Raw genomic sequence first — 20,844 nt, forward strand, 5'->3', positions numbered from 1 at the left:
GACCACAGATGCCGTTGATTTGTATCTATAAAAAATTATTTGATTAGAACAGACAGAGAAGAAAGACATCGTTGCTTGCCTGGCTTGTGAACTTTCTCATTGTCGACTTGGTTTTTTTCTCCTTGCCTTGTAGACATCATCCTTACTAGGGAAAGGATCCCAATCCATCCCAATGGGTATTATCACATAATACCCTCCTTATCACCAAAGTAAATACACCTTGTCGAAAACTTATCCATGCTAGGTAGAACAAAGCTAGAATTTTTCACAAGGGGTTAACCGGTATCATGGATCTCGGTACGCGTGAGTGGTGGATGGATGCGAGGCTTTTCGCTTGGCCACTTCGCTTTTTCGGCACGGGACATGATTTGCGGAGATACGGCTGAAGGCGGGCTCAACGTCGTAATCGAGCCAAGCCCGGTACAAAGTCCAACCCGCTTACCAGCTTCCAGCTTGGTGGAAGAAAAAAAAAAAAAAAAAAAAAAGGCTGCCCCCCCCCCCCCCCCAAACATTTCGGGGAGACCTGCTTTCAGGGGCCTTCTTAGCTTCCTTCAATCCCACTTTTTGAGACTGGGCACTTTGTCAATAGCCTGCGCAGCTTCCTATACCAACCAATCCCAGTTGATGTACATCCCGGGGTAGCGGCCGAGACACCGTTCATGGATCGTTCCAACAACGGTGAACCACTTGCTAATTCACCATTGATTGGCATATAAAAGCAAGGCGGCCACTTCAACAAAGAGACTCAGTTAATATCAACTATTCAGCAGTCCCCTCGTTTGTCTCGCTTTTTCCGTCCAAGTCCCACCTTTAATTGTCACCTGTGGCTCACCTGAGAAATCCGAGTCACTAAACTTACCTTATTCGGCTAATCTGTTTCTCCCTCCCTGTCCCATAAAAAAATCCAAATACCTACACAATGGTTCGCCTGTCGACCATATTAACCATGGCGGCCACAGCGTCCGGCCTCGCCTCAGCACAGGTCGACCAGGTCGTCGAGGGCCATACGTTCGTTACCTCTGGGCCCGCGATCGCTGCGCACTGGCACGAGTACTGGTACAACACATCGTCGACGGCCCTGCACACGCTCAAGACCCTGCTCGGACCCCAGGCGCTCAAGGATCTGCTGAAGCCCGAGATAGAAAAGGGCGACGTTTTCTGGCGCGACATCGTCGCCCGCTCATCCGGTAAAGAGTGGAAGGCGGCCAGCGGACGGACGTTGGCGTTCCTGCCCAACGTGACTGCCCAGACCTTTGCCATGTGGTTCGCAAGCCCGCTGGCCGACCTGGCCAACAACGACGCCAATGCCGAACACTACTACAAGGCGACGGTGGCCGACCCTGCCACGGGTGCGCTGTCGTCCGAGATCATCGAGGGCTGGGGCGGCGTCGTCACGCACTTTACGATCCCCAACTTCAAGCCGGTGAACCAGCACAACTACGACATGCTCGAAAAGCTGCCCAACTTTCCCATCCAGTTCGCCGGGGACAAGGTGCTGCTTGACGGCACCATCTTTGGCATCCTGCACATCGCAGTGCGCGACATCACTGGCACAGACTTCCCCGAGCACGCCGACAAAGGTTCCGGGATCGAGATCTACGCCGCGGTCTGGTACGGTGATGCCTCGGAGGAGGAGCACCTCGAGCAGGAGAGGCAGCACATGATCATTGAGGAGATCAACCTGTCGCGCCAGGCCCAGAAGGACATTGTCGCGGGTCGGCTGCCGATTCCCAGCCGGTCTTGAGGAGGTGTTGTTGGAGGATGCATGGCACTTTGTAGACTAGGAAGTCTACTCCCGTACATAATGAAACGAGACTATGATCATCTGGTGGCACTTTTTTTGGGTTTGGGCTTTTGCGAAGAATTAGAAAAGACAGGGAGCGCATATCCATCGTCAGGAAAAATAGGCTATGATTTCTCGTCGCATGCTTGTTGCGACAAGTATATATCCCAAAAGAATTAATAATAGTTATTTCAAGAAAATAAGATCAAGTCGCAGCCCAACTTGCTCATTGAGACTTGATATGATATTTTCACCCACAGCAGAAAACAGGAAACAGAAAAATCGGAGAGAAACAGACAGATTGGGCAGCCGGGTGGATTACCCCGCATTCCCCCAGCGCACGTGACCTTCATCTGTAATCACTGGCAATTAATTCTCCAACAAAGGCCCCCAATTCCTCCCGTGGATTGTCTCTTGGTACGCCATGCCGGTGTCGATTCAACCGAGCGAGGAACAGGGTTCAGACGATGGGTTCCCGCTCGACCTTCCAGATCAAGCAGTGCGCCAATCCATTCCTCCACCGCCATGCTACCTAACTATCTACTATACTACGTAGTACCAAGATCCTTGACTAGGTAGACTATCTTGGGGCCCGGATTGGGCTTGTATCCAGTTGAAGCGTGCGGGGTCGATGTGGTCAAGATATCAATCGAGCGACTCCTCTCCTCAAAGTCGAGAGCTGCAAATTGGCACCCCAAGGTTCCAGCCGTCAATTGCTAACCCGGTCCTCCAATCCCATTGACACAAGCGACCATGTCCTCTCGCCTGCACCAGCAGCTGCTGCTCGTGGCCGCGACGGCCCTGGGCCTGTCCCAAGCGGCGCCGTCGCCCGGTCTGCCCATGGTCATCAACACATGGGGCGGACCCTTTACGGCCGCCACGGACGCAGCCTATGACTTCATCCGCAGGTCCGACTCCGCCACGGCGGCCCTGGACGCGGTCGAAGTGGGTTGCTCGACCTGCGAGGCGCGCCAGTGCGACGGCTCGGTCGGCTTCGGCGGCTCGCCCGACGAAAATTGCGAGACGACGCTCGACGCCATGATCATGGACGGCGCGACCATGAAATCCGGCGCCGTCGCCGGTCTGCGCCGCATCAAGAACGCCGTGTCGGCCGCCCGCGCCGTCCGCGACCGCACCACCCACAGCCTGCTGGCCGGCGACCTGGCCACCGCCTTTGCCGTGTCCAACGGCATGCGCGAGGAGGATCTGACCACCGACGCCACCCGCGAGCGGTGCAAAGCCTGGCGGGAGAACAACTGCCAGCCAAACTACCGCGTCAACGTCACGCCGGATCCAAAGACGTCGTGCGGGCCGTATGTGACGCCTGCGGGTCCGCCGCCGCTCCTCACCCGTGCTGACTCGCAGGTGTCGCACGATACTATTTCCATGATCGCCATCGCGGCGGATGGGACCATGGCCGCGGCGACCTCGACCAACGGTGCTGGCTTCAAGGTCCCTGGCCGGGTTGGCGATGGACCTATTGTTGGCTCGGGGAGTTATGCCGGTATGTGTCTGCCTTTGCTTGGATTTTGCATCATTTATCATTTGTGCACTGCTGACACGCAGCGACAAGACGACGAGGTAGGTGGTTGCGGCGCAACAGGAGACGGCGACATCATGCTGCGCTTCCTGCCATGTTACCAGGCGCTTGAGAATATGCGCAATGGCATGACGCCCAAGCAGGCCGCCGCCGATGCCGTGAGGCGGATGGTGAGAAAGTACCCTGCCGTCTCATCCGGCATCGTGGTGGTCAACAACAAGGGCGAACACGGCGGTGCCGGGTCCGGTTGGACATTTACCTACAGTTTCAGGGTAAGGAGCGATGTGTTTTGCTGGATCTGAAAATTGTTGCTAACCTCTTAATAGGGCGGGAACATGAACGAAACACAGGTCGTCACAGTACCTCCAATCTCGACATGTGAGCGATTCCAAACCCAGCCTTGAACACCATGCAAATCAGGTTGATTCTTGTTGCAAACGCTCATGCAAGCCTTGATTAAACATGTAGAGAACATAAATGTAAATTGGGTATAATTGCAAATATCTAAGTACGCACGCTATGCTTCCATGAAAAGGCACAAATATTGGCCATCAATTTGATTCACTCCTCCACTCAATCCTCCGAGTGACATGCAGATCTTAGCCTTGAGCCTTGATCTTGGCCAATGCGGCATGGTGTCTTGAGTGGTTTTTGACGTCGCTTGGGTGTAGTGGGTTGTAGAGCATGTCACATTCCCGACACTGTGTGATACTGCTGCTCCGTGCTGACAGACTAAGTGTCATTTGGATGGTGCTAGTGGGCGACTTTACGGCCCGCCTAGAGCCCGGCTTGTTTTGGTGCGAGCAGGGCTTGAATTGGCAGTCGCATGGCTTCGTCCTTCTCGGGTTTGCCGAGTCCTCCTTTATCGTGGTTCGAACATTTCCCGGAGAAAATTGGTCCGCGTCTAGGGTTTCAGTAGACCGGTTGGTATCATGTATAGAATCAGATGGGCTGTCATCTCTTGCGTCGATGATTCTTGATGGCCGAGTGGTAAGTCGTCTAGGAGCGCGCAAGCTTCGTTTGGGAGGAGGGGAGATCACAGGCGACGAGGGTGTTTCTGAATGGTCGGCTGTTTGTGACCTTGTCGGACTGGGAAGGGGTGCAGGGGTAGCTGCGGTTTTCTTGAAATATCGTAATATGGAGGATTTTGGAGCCTTTTTGGCCGGAGATGCAGATGGAGATGGTGACGGGGATGGTGATGGAGTTGGCGACGTTCGAACGTAAATGCAAGATTCCTCGAACGGCAACTCAATCCTTGGTGGGTGGCCTCGGGGCTCCGTAGCCTGTATAGCTTCTGGGACCCGGATTCGCTTCGGCTGAGGCTTGTCCGAGTCGCGTTCTATAACTGCCTTTCGTTTCCCATATGTTCGTAGCGGTCGCCTTCTTGGGGGTAAGGAAGTCTCGGCCGTAGTAGCAATGTCTTCTGTAGCCATCGAGGGCCTGGGGTTCATCCTGAGAAGTGGGATCTAACCAAGGATAAAAGGCGCGTCTCAGCTTCGCGCACGACAGGTGCGCGCGCCGCTGATAGAGGTTCGCAAATCACCGTTAGTAGCCTGACTGAAATCCTAGAACGACAAATTTCGGTATGCCAAATAAGCTAGAGTTCTTTCATACAGGTGAACTGAAGTGCCGCATGAGGTCGATCTGGTTCCAAAGGTTACAAATATTACGGCAGGTAGAGCCATCCTAGGTGTGCCCCACAGCGAAGCACAGCTTAACGCGTGAATGTTTATGGCGTGTCGGTGGAGTCGCGATCCGTGTTTGGGTGGAGCACCGTGCGTCATTGGATCACGGCGAATCGAGCAAACACGTGACACCTACACCCCGGAAACAAATTGTCGAGAGTTCGAATGCGAGAAAACGGAAAGCCTGTGTATTAATCATGCTTTCTGCCTTGTGGGACTTCTTTTCCTCCGCCGTGCCCCTCCGATATCTTCCGACAAAGGATCAACCTGTCCTTCCCGACCACCAACCGTTACGGGCTCAGGGACGCTCAGACCTTCAACAACCCACGTCTGGACTACCTCTTTCTGCTCCTTGAACTTCTTGTCCTTTCTGCTAGCATCTGTCAGGTGCCATATGTAAAAGTAATACACGCCAACTTCGGCGACACCCACGACGAGGCTCCCGCCCATAGTGAGGAACAGCCGCGCGGGAGTGCTCCACCAGCGCGCCAGCACCCACAGCGTCGCCCCGACGCCTATGATACTGACGAGGAAGTTGAGTATAAGCATAAGCTGCCGGTGCACGTCGTTATAGGTCACATCTTCGGCATCGTCTCCCAAGTCTGCTTTGCTGTGGGGTTGGTTGACGGCGGCGAACGACCGGGCACCTGGAAACTGCTGACCGAAGGTCTCGGTTGGGGCTGGCGGGTTGATCATGCGCTCGTATGCGCGCTCCTCCTCTTCTCTTCGGAGTCGTGCCATCAAGGCTTTGTATTCGTCCGACTGAGAGTAAGACCGCTGCTGGTTAGCATAATGTTCGGAGTCTCCCGGAACAGCTCGGAAACGTGGACTGCTTACGGGTTCGGGCTTGGGCGGCGGAGGCGGTAAGTAAACTCGAGATCCAACCAGGAGATTCTCCAGTGTGTACTCCATGTTCCCTTTACTTTTCAACTTGTTACGTAGGTCGATGACTTGGGCGTGCGTGATGGGGTTTCCCACTTCGGCGCCATCGAGGTTTGGTTCTCCATCATCGCATCGCAAGGAGTCGTCGGGTTCTGCCGCTTTCCAAGCTTGTATCGCATCGGATATCTGGGGCGTTATTGTGAGCAATACCATGACGCGGGCTTGTTCACCAGTTGGCGCCTAATTTAATGGATTTGGTGAAGCTTGATGGGTATTCAATCCATCAAGACATTTCGTTACCGATTGCCATGTCCGATCGAGTTAGCAGACAAGGATGATGTTCAGGCAAACTGCGCCATGGTGGGGCTATCAGCCACCGATTGGGGGAAATAATGGACCCTTCAATGCAGTTAGGCGGGAGAGTTCGGACTTGCAGCCGCATTCTGCTTGAGAAAAAAAAAACATTAGCACATTAAATTCGATCTGGAAATTTCAGGGAGAGGCCAGTACGGGCTTGGTGAAAGCGGCTCAACGCTCTTTTGGCACATGACGACCAACAATCCCCTCATTTACTAACAATCCTTCTGTATAATCACTTGTCCTGCTTTGTTCCATAATTTCCTGTTCTTTAAATCAATTGTTTTCCCTGTGCCCTCACTCGACGCGCCATGTTGCGATCGGGAGCATCGGCTTTCCGAAGCACAACCACCTCAACTCGAAGGTGGACGCCAACATGTTCTGAGTGCGCAAGGACAGTGGCGGCAGTAAGGTCACCATTAATGCCGCAATCGATAGCTGCATATCACTCATCAAGGAGGAGATCTTCGGCATGGGCCGCCGCCGTCTCGGTGGCCGGCAATGTAGTCACCAACGCCATCAGCAGAGCCACAAAAACAGACCTTGGGATCGATCCTTTACGTATTGTCGCCAAGGAGATGAAGTTCTTGACCGGCAATATACGAAAGCTTCTCGGATCCGGACACCCATCACTTGACCGAGTCGCGAAATACTATACTCAGGCCGAGGGCAAGCACGTCCGCCCCCTAATCGTGCTTCTCATGTCAAGAGCTACATCTCTCTGTCCGAAAGCACCAAGGCAACAATACATCCAGTCCGCCGCTGGCATCGACACGTCAATATCACCCATTGGAATTCTCGGCGATGCGAACCCGTCCTCCTCGATTCAAGCCCTGGACAACCAATCCGACCTGTCCTCCCACTCAGACCCCGATATCCTACCGTCGCAAAGACGGTTAGCAGAGATCACGGAGCTGATACATACCGCATCGCTCCTGCATGACGATGTCATTGACCACTCCGAGTCCAGGCGTGGGTCACCTTCTGCGAATCTCGAGTTTGGCAACAAAATGGCAGTCCTGGGAGGAGATTTCCTGCTTGGGAGGGCATCGGTTGCGCTGGCACGGCTACGTGATGCCGAGGTCACAGAGCTTCTGGCCACCGTTATTGCAAACCTCGTCGAGGGCGAGTTTATGCAGTTGAAGAACACCTCGCGGGACGAGTCGAGGCCGGTCTGGAGCGAGGATGCGCTGACGTACTACCTGCAAAAGACGTACCTCAAGACGGCGTCGCTGATTAGCAAGAGCTGCCGCGCATCAGCTCTGCTGGGTGGCGCAGATGCGCAAACTGTCGACGCCGCATACGCGTTTGGTAAAAACCTCGGCCTGGCTTTCCAGCTGGTCGACGACATGCTGGATTACACGGTGTCTGCGGTCGATTTGGGCAAGCCGGCCGGCGCGGATCTGGAACTTGGTCTGGCAACTGCCCCATTGCTGTTTGCCTGGAAGAACCACCCGGAGCTCGGTGAGCTTGTTGGACGCAAATTTTCCAAGGAGGGTGATGTTGCAAGGGTGAGTGTTCCAAGGCTTATATCGCTCAACACATGCTGCCCTTGATCAATTTACTGACTGAATATTATAGGCACGTGAGATTGTCCTCGCGAGTGACGGCATTGAGCAAACCCGTGCCCTTGCACAGAGGTATGCCGAGCAGGCCATTGAGGCCATCAGCCATTTCCCTGATTCCGAAGCCAAGGACGGCCTGATTGAAATGGCCGCCAAGACTTTGAAACGCAAGAAGTAATGTGTCAGCATTTACAACATTGCACATGGTTCTCTTCTTTTCTTGTTTTTATATGATGTACCATCATAAAGCATATACTGTTGTGTTAGGAGTCGGTTCGGCGGGCATATACGTCACGGGCTGCTGTTGAGTTGATTGGGGATACGGTCGGCCCGTTCAATTTGTACTACTACATTCTGCATTGGCAAAATAGAGGTGGGAAAGACTATCTAGAAGGAGAAACGCTCTACTTCAAACACCTGCCATTATTTCTTTGTATTATTTCTCGTCTCCTACTGATTCCCGGCTTTCCATCCACATTAACCAGCAGCGTATTATGGTTTCCTGTCATTGGGTGACTCGCACCACATCGACAGTAAGGGGGACTATCAGTGATTGGGTTCAGTATCAACACACTCTCTTGGCATTTTTTTTTTTGTCTAGAGGTCAAAGGACTTGCGAAACTCACCAACTTGGTAACTCGACAACACATCTTGACTCCAGAGCAGTTTTCAACGTCTCCATCGCCTGGAGCACGCCCAACCAGCGGCCATCAGCTCAGCCCACTTAATTTGCTCAAGAATGCATGGATAACTTACACTTCAAGCCGTTGACAACGTCAGGCGTCATGTTGTATCCGTAAATCTTCGCAAGCCATCGTACCAGCTCTTGGTCTCCTGATTGCAAAGCCCGGCAGCACTGTTGCTCACCGCCGTTGACTTCGAGGCATTCGGGTGACGGTTGTGTTTCTCGCCTGAGTTGCGGTGGAGGAAGGGGTATAGATTCGAGGTTGGTGGAGCTGGTTAAGGCAGAGATTCCGGTCGATGAGATCGCCGACACCACGCCCGACTGGGGGCTTGCAGCGGGACCGATGGCCGCGGTGAGAAACAAGAGCAGGTGAAGGTTATGCATAACGTGACTACCTTTACTCCCTTTTATGGTGATCAAAGGTCAAAGGTTCGGACTGGTTAATGGCGGCCTTGGGACGCTGGTACCGGCCTGGCGCACGATTCCTGGAGATCGTGATTTGGTTGCTTTCGATGTGGGATCACAAACAGCAGAGACGAAATCACAACTGGAGGCTGGAAGGCATATCATCTCGGCCATCCTCCTGGCGACGGCTTTCATTTAAATACTGAGGACATCGCATTCGTTTGGACGCCGTTGCTATGGCTAGCGATGAGAAGTCGAATCAAGAGAGAGCCTGCGTACTTCAAGTCATTTTCTATAACTTGACTGCAATTCCGCTGTTGTCTTTGCTCTGCGGCTACATAGAAAATTCAGTTCATCTCTCTACTGTTTCCGGTTTCGTCCAAGGCTCGGCGAAATCTTGCAGATTTCGCTCCCAAAATCCCATCCTTTAGCTGGTGGGCGACCCCGAGGAATGAGGTTTGTCTAAAACTATGCGCTGGTCCGTAGTGATAACCGCTAGATAGTCATCAAGATTTGCTTGGCAAAGACATGTGGCGACGGTCTAGATTAGGCCTCTGGGGAATATTGTGTTCTCCTCTGGACCCTGATCCGGTTGTAGTCTGGGGATCTCAGCTCTCCATTCCACATGTTGGTATGCAGGACCACTTTTGTGAAGAGGGTTGCATGTTGAGATTGACGCAATAGGCGGATACGTGATTGTGTGTGTCCAATTCCAGGCACTAGATATCCCACCAAGCCGCTGTTTATTTTTCCAGGAACGTGGGGGATCTTGGGGTTGGATTGGGGTCCCGATCGCACTTGGTTGGTCTCTTGGGTCATATTAATGTCTGCAGCCTTTTGTTTTTAATGGTGTGAAGATGGTGGCAAAGTTGGATCTGAGTTTCTGGGCAACTACAGTACAACCCAGGTCGCGGGATAACTTTGCCGTAGATTCCCTGGCTGATGAATCGAAAAAAGCTCAACACAAGCTCAGACAATCCTATCCAAGCCTCACAGCTAAGTAAATACCACGAGGTTGCCAGGTGAGGTTGTGTTTTCTATTGGCGCGGAAGAGATCATTACGCCACGCCTGGTTTGCTTAAACATGAATTGATCAACCACCTGGGTACTTGCTAGCCATGAAACTCCCGTCTTTAGGTGTGCTGTAATTATGAGGAAGATGACGGACAGAAAAGCAAAAGGGAACAAAGGAGCAGGGCAAGAACAACTCAGCGAATGCGGCCATCTTAGCGCTGACGTCATTCAGCATGCTTGAGAAATCCCGGTACGGTTCTGCAAATTTCAACCCCCGTCGCGATTGGCATCCGCCAAGCAAAGCCTACCAACCTTCTTCAACTCCCTTTCAATGTCATCGCTGGGCTTTTTCCAGTCCGATCCCCCGTTAATTAGCGGGCTGTCGGACTGGGTGAGGCGATAAGAGGCAAGCTGACGGCATCGACATGCCATTTGCTATATGGAAGGATTCAATCTGCACGTTTGGCGATCTTTATACAAACCAAGCCCAACCGCCCCATCGCCGCGCATTACAAACCCCGGCGGACCCCGCCCACAATGTCGCCGCTGTCCCGAGTGTCCACCACAACCGGGCGGGTACCGGCACTGTGACTCCGCTTGCGGCCCACGCCTTGAAGCTGGGAATGACGTTTGTCGGCCCTTTAAGCTGTCAAGGCTGTCTTTCATCTTGACCGTTCTTGATTTTTTACGCACTTTGCTCCAACCAAGCCCAACATCGACGGTCGTAAGCAACCACATGCTTTGCTAAGAGGTGCCAAGAGACGGCGTCATTCTCGGGTGTCAGCAACGGAAAGTCAGAAACAACGAGAAACCAAGGAGGAAGGGTCTTTTCTCAGGGTTTCTGGCCCTTTATCCGCCACCAACGGCAATCATATCTTTTTTCTTGCTTCTGTCGACCCTGAAAGGACAAGCCCTTGGTAAGATCTTGGGATATTGTCTCCCCGTCCACTTGGAAGGTACTGGCTGCCCACCATGGAAGCCCATCTCATCGATTCGCTCGTCCGTCAAAGTTGTACATGTATACTCGTTGCAAGGCTTCGGCTAAGCCTGCCAGGAAACGGTCGACGCCTGGAGAAGCAAAACTCGCCTCCATCGCCCGTGCAAACCATTTCTACCTCCCTACAGTAGCCATGCTAGATATCTGATGATTCCCAGTGTTCTGTCGGTCTGTAACATACTGGGACTATTTATTTGTGACCCACACACAGTATTTTCCCAAATCACCAAATGTCATTTCTCGGCATATGCCCGACCTTGCCGGTGCCCATCTCTAGCCTGTCCAACGGACTGGCACAAGCAGCATCATGCATCTTGGCCTATCTTGGCGTATTCTGACCTCTTCTTGGACCTACTCGTGTGACCTGAAGAAATAATCGGGCCTTCCAAGTGTGGAGAGAGATCCGGGGTCTGGGGAAGAACCAGATTCTTCAAATACGCCGTTCTCCTTCCCCAGGTTGGCGGACATGCCAATATTTGATCTGCTCTTTTGCATCCCTTCTCCATATCGATACCCCTAGGGTCATAGGAAAATTCCCTTTGCCCTTTGCCTTGTTATCAAAGGGTTTCGTGTTATCTCAGTTTAATAGCAAGGCGACAAGAGGTCTTTATACACACCACCTCATAAAATGCCGCCTCCAAGAGTGGACGATGAGGCTCCCATGCCCCCAGAAGACAACGGAATCGACTCTTCAGGCCCAAGAAGGTCCAGTAGTGGCAGCACAGCTGCTACTTACAACAATGCCGAGAAGAGCGGAGCCATTTCTGGACAGGGCGGTGTCGTCTCCAACCAGATAGCCGGTCAGCAGAAGGCCACCGTTGGGGCCTTGCTCAAGAACCCCTTGGCCGGAATGACAGACGCTCAGATCATTGCAGACGCAGACCGTTTCGTCGAGGAAAAGGGTCTAACTGAGCACCGCGAGGCCTTCAGGAAGGGTGCCATGCTCGCCAGGGTTCAAAACAACGACACGGCATTTGAGCAGCTAGATATCATCACCGAGCAGGAGAAGGAAACCCTTCGCAAGGAGGTCAAGAACAGATGGCACCAGCCGTTTATGCTCTACTTCCTTTGTTCCTTGTGTGCGGGAAGTGCCATCGTACAAGGAATGGATCAAACCGCTGTCAACGGAGCACAGGTACGTGGAGCAACTTGGGCCCTTTGAAAGACACGATGGAGTCTCCATATTGACAGACTACCAGGAGTTCTACTATGAGACATTCAACATCACCGACGACCTTATGCGAGGTCTACTGAACGGAGCCCCCTACCTTTGCTCGGCCTTAATTGGTTGCTGGACGAACCCCATCCTGAACAAGTGGACTGGACGAAGGGGAACAATTTTCATCTCTTGTTTTGTGTCTACGGTGACTGGGTTCTGGATGGCAGCAGCCGACACCTGGTACAACCTGCTCATCGCTCGATTTGCTCTTGGTTTTGCTGTTGGTGCCAAGTCCAGCACCACTCCCGTCTACTCTGCCGAATGCACACCAAAGGCCATTAGGGGTGCACTTACTATGCAGTGGCAGGTTAGTTACACTCTCGGTTTCTCCACCAAACTAATATTCATGACACTAATTCTTTCACAGATGTGGACTGCGTTTGGCATCATGTTGGGGTTTGTAGCCTCGGTAGCCTTCGCCAACACCGACTTCCTTGGCGAGAACACCCAGTGGCGTTGGATGCTGGCTTCAACCTCAATCCCCCCTTTCCTCGTCATGATCCAGGTTTACTTTTGCCCGGAGAGTCCCAGATGGTAAGACTTGGCTATCTTGATGCTCTATAACACTCGGGACATCACAACTAACTACTCGCGTGCCAACAGGTACATGGAGCGAGGAGAGTTCACAAAGGCGTATTCGTCGGTGCGACGACTGCGGTACCTCGAATGCCAGGCCGCGCGAGACATGTACTACGCCTTCAAGCTCCTGGAAATTGAACAAGCGCAGCGCGAGGGCCGGAACCTTCTCAAGGAGTTCTTCACCGTCCGCCGTAACCGCCGAGCCGCTCAGTCGTCGTGGTTTGTCATGTTTATGCAACAATTCTGCGGAGGTGAGTCTCAAAACCTCCTTGCGCTTGCTGTATAGGCGCAACAAAAATCTCATACTGACCCTGCCCAATTACCAATACAGTTAACGTCATTGCTTACTACTCTACGGCAATTTTCCAAAACGCTGGCTTTTCACGCAACGCGGCGCTTCTTACTTCCTTGGGTGGCGGAGCAATCAACTTCCTGTTCGCGATACCAGCCATATACACCATTGATACCTTTGGCCGGCGCAACCTACTTCTTGTTACCTTCCCGCTCATGGCTATTATGCTGTTCTTTACCGGTTTCTCATTCTTCATCCCGGAAGATAACCCAGCGCGTCTCGGATGCATTGCCACCGGTATCTACGTAAGTTTTCTGGTTGACTATCAGGCGCACTCTTTGTGGAAATCCGACGACAAAAGAAAAACTAACAAGATGGCCTTTAGCTTTTCATGATGGTTTATTCACCTGGAGAGGGCCCTGTTCCTTTCACCTACTCTGCCGAGGCTTTCCCGCTGCACATCCGCGACATCGGTATGAGTAGCGCTACTGCCATCACATGGGGTTTCAACTTCATCATCTCCTTCTCCTGGCCTGCACTGGAGACGGCCTTTGGTCCCACTGGTGCTTTCTGCTGGTACGCGGCGTGGAACATCTTTGGCTGGATCTTTGCGTACTTCTTGCTGCCCGAAACCAAGAACCTCACCCTCGAGGAGCTCGACATGGTCTTCGGAGTGAGCAACCGCGACCACGCCAAGTACTACACAGACAAGTTGCCGTGGTACTTGAAGAAGCACATCCTACGCAAGGACGTCGACAGCTTTCCGCCGTTGTACCAGTTGGCCGAAGATGAGGACCTCGCCGATCCTCCCATAGCCGCCAAGGTCGACGACAGGGTCGATGCCAAGCAGACGCAGCCTGTGATGAGTCCCAGACTTGGGGTCGAACACGCTGAGGAGCCTTCCATCCCTGGGGATGACAAGACCGTCAGGTAAAGGATATGCAAAACATATGTTGGGATGAGAATTCGGAGTGCCTGAAAGGTGACCGAATTGAAAGAGTTAATCAGTTGGTAGGACGGGGGCAAGGGAGCATGTGAACTTTCAGGTTATGTCACCATCGCTTCGTGGAAAGGTTGCTGTGGGGCGTTTCTTTTTGATTAGGATTTTATACCCTCTTTTTGCTTGTTAAATATCAGACGAATATACCTGGTGATTCCATGATTCGTGACTTTTGCAAGAAACAAAGGACCTTTGTTGTTTGACCACCAACCAGCCTGTTGAGGAAATTTGGGAGACTGGGCTTGATTTAGTGCACCATCTTGCTTTCACGCAAGTCAATATCTCGCCATGAAAGGCACATCCGGCGGCTGATATTTTTATGTTTCCGTTATCGGGCTAGAGAGGTGATAGGTACCTAGCTACCTACCCATAATTGGTCTATCTAGTAACTGCACATAATATGCCGTCGGCCTGTCGGGATTATACCAGTACGTCCCTTCCTTTGGATGCGGGTGAGCCGGCTGCCGCCAACAGATAAAGACGCCGCATGTGACAAGGTAGACAGACCCCCGCATTGTCGCACTCCTTCGCAAATTAAATCCCCTTTGAAGGTTGGATCTCCCCCCACGCGACACCCCTCCACCAGTCGGCGACTTTCTACCACGTAAATTGATTGAGGTCTTGGATTAGACTACTGTAAAACTAGCAAGACTAGGTACTTCGTCGGGTAGACTACGTTAGCCCTAGTGCAAAGGCGAGTAATTAGTGTAGAAAACAACGAATCGGTCGCCTGGCCCATTGCGGACCGATGGACCCAAATAATAAACACTTTACGTACTCCGTAGTACTGAATTGTGGTGGAAAAAAACGCCTACTGCCAGTGTGCCGCCAATTAAATGGAAATCGTTTGCGAAATCTGGGAGAAAAAGAAAGTTGGCTAGCGCTTATCCCGTCCCTAGCCCGAAAGGTTATTCGCGAATCCACCACAAGCCCCGCATTCAAACTTGTGATGGGGGGACATCGGGTGCAGTGTTCCAATGTTCTGCAGCTCTTCGCCCCTCTGCCCCTGCATTTGCTCTCGTGGTTTTCATGAGGCGTGAATCTGCATGAATGTGACATCGGATGGCAAGTAATCCCAGCACGGGAATAGGGGAGGGGTTAAACGTCGTGCGAAAAAGGATATTTTTCCACGATGGTACTCGTATTAAGTAAGATATTTAACGCGACTTAGTTTTTATTTTTGAATTGAACATCGAAGATTTGGCAATTGAGCTTAGCTTGTACCCTAGCCGACAATACCTTTATGCATGAATATTGTGTTGTTACAGACCTGACGCACGAGCAGACAGACTAATGTGGACATCTGCTGCTCTATAGTGGTCTACAGTACCTCCCTGCCTACTATCTGCGTAGGGTAGGTGTGATTATGTTCATGTAACGTACATAGTAGAGTTGCGACTAAAGTACTTTACTGGCATACTTCCTACTGCAATAGACAGGTAGGTAGGTACAACGACCTCGCACCATCTATCTATCCTTCTCGAGCTGCATGTCGACCCCAGGCCAATATTCTGCAAGGACCCCGCATATCCAGGCGCAAAGAGGTTAGAGGAGGAACAAAACGCGAAGGATTGTCCTTGCTGTAAACACTCTGAGTGCGACAAAGTGGAGAAGAGCAGCAAGGGGAACTGCGACGCCGGCTTGGCAACTGCTTGCCAAGATGTGTTTGGATGTGGGTCCTGCCTTGCCTGGCTTCTGGTCTCCCCCCAAAGAGACAAAAAACCCGTGGAGCTTGCCTCAAGATGGCAGTTCTCTCCTACCGTCGGATCAGCGATTGGATGAATTGGATCCACTTCCCAATGCATTCATTGATTCCCTGGTCAACTCCCTGGACGGGCGTGCTGCTCATCTCATCTCATATCTTCCTACCACTTGGGTTATTACCAAGAAACCCTTTCGCAGCCTCTTCTTTTTTTTCTCTTGGTTGATTCCTCACGCTCCTCTTCTACCAAGGTAGGCAGGCGATTGACAAATGCTCGCCTAATTTTCGGGATATAATCCTTGAGTCCTCTCATTCTCGTACATCAAACCAACCCTTTGCCGCTCTTTGCAAAAAAATACAAAAAATAAATAAATAAAAATAGCCAAGAAAGAATTCCTGATAACTCAGCCCAAAAAAACCGATTCAACCGCGAAACACGACACAGCCACGACTCGCATTGTGTTGACTCGATATCTCAACGGTGGTATTGCTTTGCTGAAACACCAAATCGCAGCTGGCGCCACTTCCGCTCGCATTATTTTCGTGACGACACCTGACCCTTAGCAGCTTGCCACCCGTTAAGCCTCGATAAGAAGCTCGAGTGTTCAGCGACTTTTTTTTTTTGGATTTGGACTTGTGCCTAGCGGCGACCTTTACGCCTGACACCCGACCTAAACAGCGCCAACGACATCACGGCCTATTCCTCCGACGTAGCTTATAGTCTCCACGCTCCCTGACGCAAGAGCTCTGCGAGCCTGAACCAGCCTATTTATATTAAGCGACGCAACAAGGTCGTCGCCCCCAGCACCGACAGCCTCCAACGCAAGACACGCAGAAACGACTGGATCGCCAGAGGCAGACGACAGAACCAAAAAAGAAAAGTCAAAGTCATATATACTTCCCATTAAAATGGCTCCCGGAATCTTTGAACGCATCCAAGCCAGGATTGAGCTCTTTAGGCTCGAGCAGCGCTACACCAAAAGGCGGAACCGCCGGTCCACCTTTGTGTCGAATGCCATGTACGTGGACGGCGAGTACATTTACAACACTCCGGCGTCAACTGGCAGCTCCACAAACTCGACCTCGACGTCGCCCAGCAAGTCGAACACTGTAGGGAGCTCCTACACGACAGACAACGTGCCTTCCGGATCGCCGACGCACAAGCCCGGCAAGAAGCTGAACCGGTTCTCATCCATGCCCGGGTTTGGATCTCTATCGAAGTCTTCAGGCAGCCGACAAGCCGAAGATTGGAGGAGAGAAAACGTCAGCGTCACCGAGGTGCGGTAAATTACGGGTGTCGACAAATGACGATACTCGCAAACCTAAGAAATAAACCAACAAAAAAACCGGAATGAAAAACAGGGGCGGACGGGAGCGTTTGCAGCATTTGAACAGCGGGAAGAAAGCAGTCCATGGAAGGGCTCTTTGTACCCAGCAGGAGCAACGGCTTGTTTTTCACATTTCCCCCTTTGGGAGTACAAACTTCTTTTCTTGTCCTTCTTTACTCACCATTTTCCACTTTCCTTTCGTCACACATGATATATCTCCTACTGTTGACTGGCATGATATTTACGCTGGTGACACTCCTCACGGATGTGCCTAGGATAAGTCAACATAACGACTGACTACCTGTGGGCAGCAAGCCATGGCTGGTTCCTGCCCACGTTTCTTTTTTACATATCGCGTTTTTGCGTCCCTTATTGCTATTTAATCGTCTCTTGTCATTGTTAGATCTGGTGTTTTTTGGGTCCTGGGAGACTGGTTGTCTTGCTGTTATGGAAAAGAAAGAATGGCGCTTGCTTCATCGGCCGAAACCAACTGTTTTTGATCAACACCCTGACTTGTTCAGGGTCAATATATTTTTTATCTTACTTATTCTGGCTCAACGCTGTCACCCATGTGCCCATCCTTTCCCTCTCGCCCGATGTCCACAGTTAAAATTCTATCCTTTCTTTTTTGAAAGATTTCCCAAAACAACCGTCACCACGTCGATTGCGGAGTGCATATACGAGGCGGCGGGCGGGTGGCGTTGAATGCCCTTTATGCCGATGGTATGATGTTTGTCATTACACTGCTAAAGAAGCAGTCCGGAGACATTTTATTTTTTGCAGATCATGTTACACCTGGGCAGCTAGGCCAGTTCACAAGCCTTAGCCCGAATGCTATGAGTGATCGACTCTAACGTCCTCGATCAGACATGCTACCGACAATCAATGGACTTCTAGTACCCGGTGGCAATGGAGAAGGAGGAAGGCTCGGGCGGTACCGGCCATGCGTACAAAAGGCTTGGCTGAGGGAAGAGGGCGGTCAGGGCCTGCTGGCTCTGCGATTACCCGCTTGCAATCTCCGCTGACCACACAGAGCCGAAGATAAGTCTCGTTGAAGGGGACTGGTCATTTCGCGCTCGCGAAGGTTGGGAAATAAAAGAAGACAGAAAAAAGCAAACGACACAGAAAAAGAAATAAGGTAGTGAAACTGGGTGGCTATTTTTTTTTTTTTTTTTTTTTTTTTTTCTTCTGTGGTTGCAACAAGCGTGTCGTCAAACAAGGCCGCGAAGGTTTGACACATTGTGTCATGCGGGAGAAGGTCTAGTCCCGGCGGTGGAAGGATTCTTTTGACTCGTCGCACGCTCCGGGGTGCGGGTATCCGCATAACAGGGCTGATTGGACGGGTCCATATCGATGCTTGGGAGGAAGTCATAAAATCTTCAGGCTTCCGACGTGGATTCCGCCTGTGGGTGTTGGATGGAGGGCCACCGACAGGAGGCAACTAATACTCACTGGCTTGAGCTCGCCATAGTCGACATATGAGCGAGCACCAGCCGCTCTCAAAAAAGCTCCCTTCTCCGATGGGTGGGTGAATGAGATCTTCCAGCAGATTGCTTGAGCTTCGTCAAAGAAAGGAAACATGCCGTCGGGCGAAAGCGTGGGCTTGTGACTTGCCACTGCTGTTCGTTCTTTTTTTTCTCAGCCCGTTTGTTGGCAAAGCAGGCTCCCGAGCTACGCGAGGCAAATCCGGCGTCAAGTATATGACGCTGGAAATTGCATCTGCCTATCAGCCTGACGATATTGACGAGAGGGAGCTCAGCGAATGTGGGTTGGGCTGCAAATATATGAAATCACGGCATTGGTGTCAAACGCAGGGCACGAACCAGCGTCGGAGAATTCAGGATTTCCTGCAGGAACAATATCACGACAAGGCACAGCCGTAGAAGCCGTGTGTCTGTCATGGACTTTTGCGCTACGTGTACCCAGCCCCAGCCTCAACTTGTGGTGCCCCTGAGCGCGTTACCTAGGTGGTAGTTGTCACACATGGTAGGCCGGCAACACCTTGTCTGCGGAGACGAAGTATCCAGAACAGGTATTGACAGGAGACAGTGAGCAAATCAACGTACACACCTGTGGCCTGGCAACTGACCACTGGCTTGATTACCACTCAACCCATGGGATAATAATGACATCAACTAGGCTCAATGCTGGTCGGGTCGGGACGCCTTGGAAGCCATTCAGCAACCTCAGCCCGTGCGATGGTGTCCCGAGTCTGCCGAGAATATGGCGCATCTGGGATTCCCGACTAAACTAGCCGCATACTTATCCCATGAACGCTCAAATGCAACACGTGGAATTATATGGACTTCTCTGGTTCCGAGGCCGTTCTTGGACTCTGATGATCAACCCGTGACGGATAATTTCCTCAACCTCTCAGGAGTGCGGGCGTTGCAGGTCTTTCCTCACACCGAAGGAGCACGGAGCTAGTGCTGTGAAACGCTCACATCCTCCCCCAGCCCATCGGCAAACTCAGATTCCTTCACCGACTTGGGCAGCTGGGCTCGTGTAGCCTGTTCGAGGATATAATGTAGCCCGATAGAGCGGTGTCTCGTATGGGCAGGCGTTGGGTAGGCTCCCTGCGATTTTGGTCTGTCTAGTTCTAGTTATAGAAGCCCTCGAAATCTCGGCACCTTGGATCTTCACCTCTGTTCTGCCTTGTTATCTCCATACTGCGCTTTGTCTGCTTGACGGAACAATTCTCCATTGCTACTATTCTGTCGACTAGCATACTTTGTTTTATTCCTCTCTCACATCACATCACATTATATCTTCAAAGATACCTGGCAAAGCCTAGCAGTAGCAGCCATGGGTCACCGCACGTTGATCTATCAGGACGCCTTTAACCACCAGGAACTGGAGGTGGAGCTGGCAAGAAAGGCCTTGAATCTAAGTGTGAGTCGGGTTATAGCCGGAAGCCAATATCACTGGGATGTGGTCCATCTCATCCTGATCTCCTAGTCTCTTCTCCTGTACCCCTCGATCATATACTGTGTTATGTATACATCATCAGCTAACCCGAAACCGTCCTCACTCGGGCGGAACCCCTTTCTCTAGGTCGGTCCTCCGCCTTTCAAAACAGAGTGGGGCTACGCGCACGGGACGAGCGACGACATTTGGCCGCCACCGCGGCTGGGCGGCGAGCCGGAGCACGACTACGTGGAGCGCGTCGTTGTGCACCTAGACGGCCTACCGCACGGTACGGCGCGGTCCGACATACTCAAGGCGGCCAAGCTGCTGACGGGCGAGTCCTCGCACAGCTTCGGCATCCTCTACGTCACCATCCCCGAGCCCGGAAACGTCTTTGTCTACTGCACCGACTCCCGCAACGCCGCCTTGCTAGCAGAGCTCTTTGACCGAGACGGCTTCCCCTGGGATGTGCGAGGTGGTGGCGGCGCCGGCAGCGTGAGCAGCAAGAGCAGCGGCGGTAGCACTGGTGGTAGTAGCCGCGGTTCGAGGGGTGGTGGTGGTGCCAGGATCAAGACTGTCGAGGTGTACTCGGTCCACTGCCAGTTCAAGATCTCGTCGCAGTTCCTCCAGCATCTGCAGGACGTCAGGGGCAGAAAAGGAAAGTACGGCGCCGACGAGGTCAGGAAGGAGTGGGAGGTTACGCATCCTAGTGGGAGACTGAAGCCGTCGAGGAGATGAGGGGTGTGTGGTTGTGGGGAGTATGGGACGGGGGGACTAGGAAAATTTCAGTTTGCTATTCTGTTGTGGTACGCTTCGAACTCTGATTGTTTTCTTGATTGGATTTGGGGGAAATTTGTTTCGAGAATGGGCAAAGCGTTGGCGCATTTGTGTAATTGCCATGTTG

At 52.1% G+C, this 20,844-nt stretch overlaps 9 protein-coding genes across 9 annotated transcripts; 6 read left to right on the forward strand and 3 right to left on the reverse strand.

Moving 5' to 3' along the window:
- Window positions 1–559: 559 nt before the first annotated feature.
- On the forward strand, window positions 560–2,096 carry MGG_03347 (uncharacterized protein). Its single transcript, XM_003716557.1, has one exon. The coding sequence runs from the start codon at window positions 920–922 to the stop codon at window positions 1,742–1,744; it is 825 nt and encodes a 274-aa protein (XP_003716605.1). The 5' UTR covers window positions 560–919; the 3' UTR covers window positions 1,745–2,096.
- Window positions 2,097–2,179: 83 nt separating this feature from the next.
- MGG_03346 (aspartylglucosaminidase) lies at window positions 2,180–3,893 on the forward strand. Its single transcript, XM_003716558.1, has 3 exons — window positions 2,180–3,287; window positions 3,357–3,595; window positions 3,650–3,893. Exons 1-3 carry the CDS (start codon window positions 2,537–2,539, stop codon window positions 3,725–3,727), a joined length of 1,068 nt encoding a protein of 355 aa, XP_003716606.1. The 5' UTR covers window positions 2,180–2,536; the 3' UTR covers window positions 3,728–3,893.
- On the reverse strand, window positions 3,787–5,243 carry MGG_17111 (uncharacterized protein). Its single transcript, XM_003716559.1, has one exon. It carries the CDS (start codon window positions 4,772–4,774, stop codon window positions 3,923–3,925), a length of 852 nt encoding a protein of 283 aa, XP_003716607.1. The 5' UTR covers window positions 4,775–5,243; the 3' UTR covers window positions 3,787–3,922.
- Window positions 5,244–6,385: 1,142 nt separating this feature from the next.
- Window positions 6,386–9,384, forward strand: MGG_03343 (hexaprenyl pyrophosphate synthase). The gene is made up of 2 exons (XM_003716560.1): window positions 6,386–7,758; window positions 7,829–9,384. Exons 1-2 carry the CDS (start codon window positions 6,559–6,561, stop codon window positions 7,988–7,990), a joined length of 1,362 nt encoding a protein of 453 aa, XP_003716608.1. The 5' UTR covers window positions 6,386–6,558; the 3' UTR covers window positions 7,991–9,384.
- Window positions 8,038–9,034, reverse strand: MGG_14879 (uncharacterized protein). The gene is made up of 3 exons (XM_003716561.1): window positions 8,569–9,034; window positions 8,439–8,497; window positions 8,038–8,355 (listed from the first exon to the last, which is right to left on the reverse strand). Exons 1-3 carry the CDS (start codon window positions 8,879–8,881, stop codon window positions 8,305–8,307), a joined length of 423 nt encoding a protein of 140 aa, XP_003716609.1. The 5' UTR covers window positions 8,882–9,034; the 3' UTR covers window positions 8,038–8,304.
- A 1,281-nt stretch (window positions 9,385–10,665) lies between the features above and the next one.
- Window positions 10,666–14,207, forward strand: MGG_03341 (plastidic glucose transporter 4). Its single transcript, XM_003716562.1, has 6 exons — window positions 10,666–12,048; window positions 12,113–12,439; window positions 12,500–12,666; window positions 12,736–12,962; window positions 13,043–13,308; window positions 13,389–14,207. The coding sequence occupies exons 1-6, from the start codon at window positions 11,542–11,544 to the stop codon at window positions 13,935–13,937; spliced, it is 2,043 nt and encodes a 680-aa protein (XP_003716610.1). The 5' UTR covers window positions 10,666–11,541; the 3' UTR covers window positions 13,938–14,207.
- A 1,676-nt stretch (window positions 14,208–15,883) lies between these two features.
- On the forward strand, window positions 15,884–17,653 carry MGG_03340 (uncharacterized protein). The gene has a single exon (XM_003716563.1). The coding sequence runs from the start codon at window positions 16,615–16,617 to the stop codon at window positions 16,990–16,992; it is 378 nt and encodes a 125-aa protein (XP_003716611.1). The 5' UTR covers window positions 15,884–16,614; the 3' UTR covers window positions 16,993–17,653.
- A 273-nt stretch (window positions 17,654–17,926) lies between these two features.
- On the reverse strand, window positions 17,927–18,614 carry MGG_17112 (uncharacterized protein; the record flags this gene model as incomplete). The annotated part of the gene is made up of 2 exons (XM_003716564.1): window positions 17,927–18,028; window positions 18,486–18,614. The coding sequence occupies 2 exons, from the start codon at window positions 18,612–18,614 to the stop codon at window positions 17,927–17,929; spliced, it is 231 nt and encodes a 76-aa protein (XP_003716612.1).
- A 1,207-nt stretch (window positions 18,615–19,821) lies between these two features.
- Window positions 19,822–20,678, forward strand: MGG_03339 (uncharacterized protein; the record flags this gene model as incomplete). Its single annotated transcript, XM_003716565.1, has 2 exons — window positions 19,822–19,925; window positions 20,088–20,678. The coding sequence occupies exons 1-2, from the start codon at window positions 19,839–19,841 to the stop codon at window positions 20,676–20,678; spliced, it is 678 nt and encodes a 225-aa protein (XP_003716613.1). The 5' UTR covers window positions 19,822–19,838.
- Between the last annotated feature and the right edge of the window lie 166 nt (window positions 20,679–20,844).

Source organism: Pyricularia oryzae, chromosome 4 (genome assembly GCF_000002495.2).
Source record: "Pyricularia oryzae 70-15 chromosome 4, whole genome shotgun sequence".
NCBI lineage: Eukaryota > Fungi > Ascomycota > Sordariomycetes > Magnaporthales > Pyriculariaceae > Pyricularia > Pyricularia oryzae.

Coding starts and splice junctions, on each gene's coding strand:
- MGG_03341 (XM_003716562.1), top strand. CDS start 11,542: ATGCCGCCTCCAAGAGTGGACGATGAGGCTCCCATGCCCCCAGAAGAC. Junction 12,963..13,042: donor TATGCAACAATTCTGCGGAG/GTGAGTCTCAAA, acceptor TTACCAATACAG/TTAACGTCATTGCTTACTAC. Junction 13,309..13,388: donor GCATTGCCACCGGTATCTAC/GTAAGTTTTCTG, acceptor GATGGCCTTTAG/CTTTTCATGATGGTTTATTC.
- MGG_17111 (XM_003716559.1), bottom strand. CDS start 4,774: ATGAACCCCAGGCCCTCGATGGCTACAGAAGACATTGCTACTACGGCC.
- MGG_03347 (XM_003716557.1), top strand. CDS start 920: ATGGTTCGCCTGTCGACCATATTAACCATGGCGGCCACAGCGTCCGGC.
- MGG_03340 (XM_003716563.1), top strand. CDS start 16,615: ATGGCTCCCGGAATCTTTGAACGCATCCAAGCCAGGATTGAGCTCTTT.
- MGG_03346 (XM_003716558.1), top strand. CDS start 2,537: ATGTCCTCTCGCCTGCACCAGCAGCTGCTGCTCGTGGCCGCGACGGCC. Junction 3,288..3,356: donor TGGCTCGGGGAGTTATGCCG/GTATGTGTCTGC, acceptor CGCAGCGACAAG/ACGACGAGGTAGGTGGTTGC. Junction 3,596..3,649: donor CATTTACCTACAGTTTCAGG/GTAAGGAGCGAT, acceptor ACCTCTTAATAG/GGCGGGAACATGAACGAAAC.
- MGG_14879 (XM_003716561.1), bottom strand. CDS start 8,881: ATGCATAACCTTCACCTGCTCTTGTTTCTCACCGCGGCCATCGGTCCC. Junction 8,498..8,568: donor CGTTGTCAACGGCTTGAAGT/GTAAGTTATCCA, acceptor GGCGTGCTCCAG/GCGATGGAGACGTTGAAAAC. Junction 8,356..8,438: donor GTTGTCGAGTTACCAAGTTG/GTGAGTTTCGCA, acceptor AATCACTGATAG/TCCCCCTTACTGTCGATGTG.
- MGG_03343 (XM_003716560.1), top strand. CDS start 6,559: ATGTTGCGATCGGGAGCATCGGCTTTCCGAAGCACAACCACCTCAACT. Junction 7,759..7,828: donor AGGAGGGTGATGTTGCAAGG/GTGAGTGTTCCA, acceptor TGAATATTATAG/GCACGTGAGATTGTCCTCGC.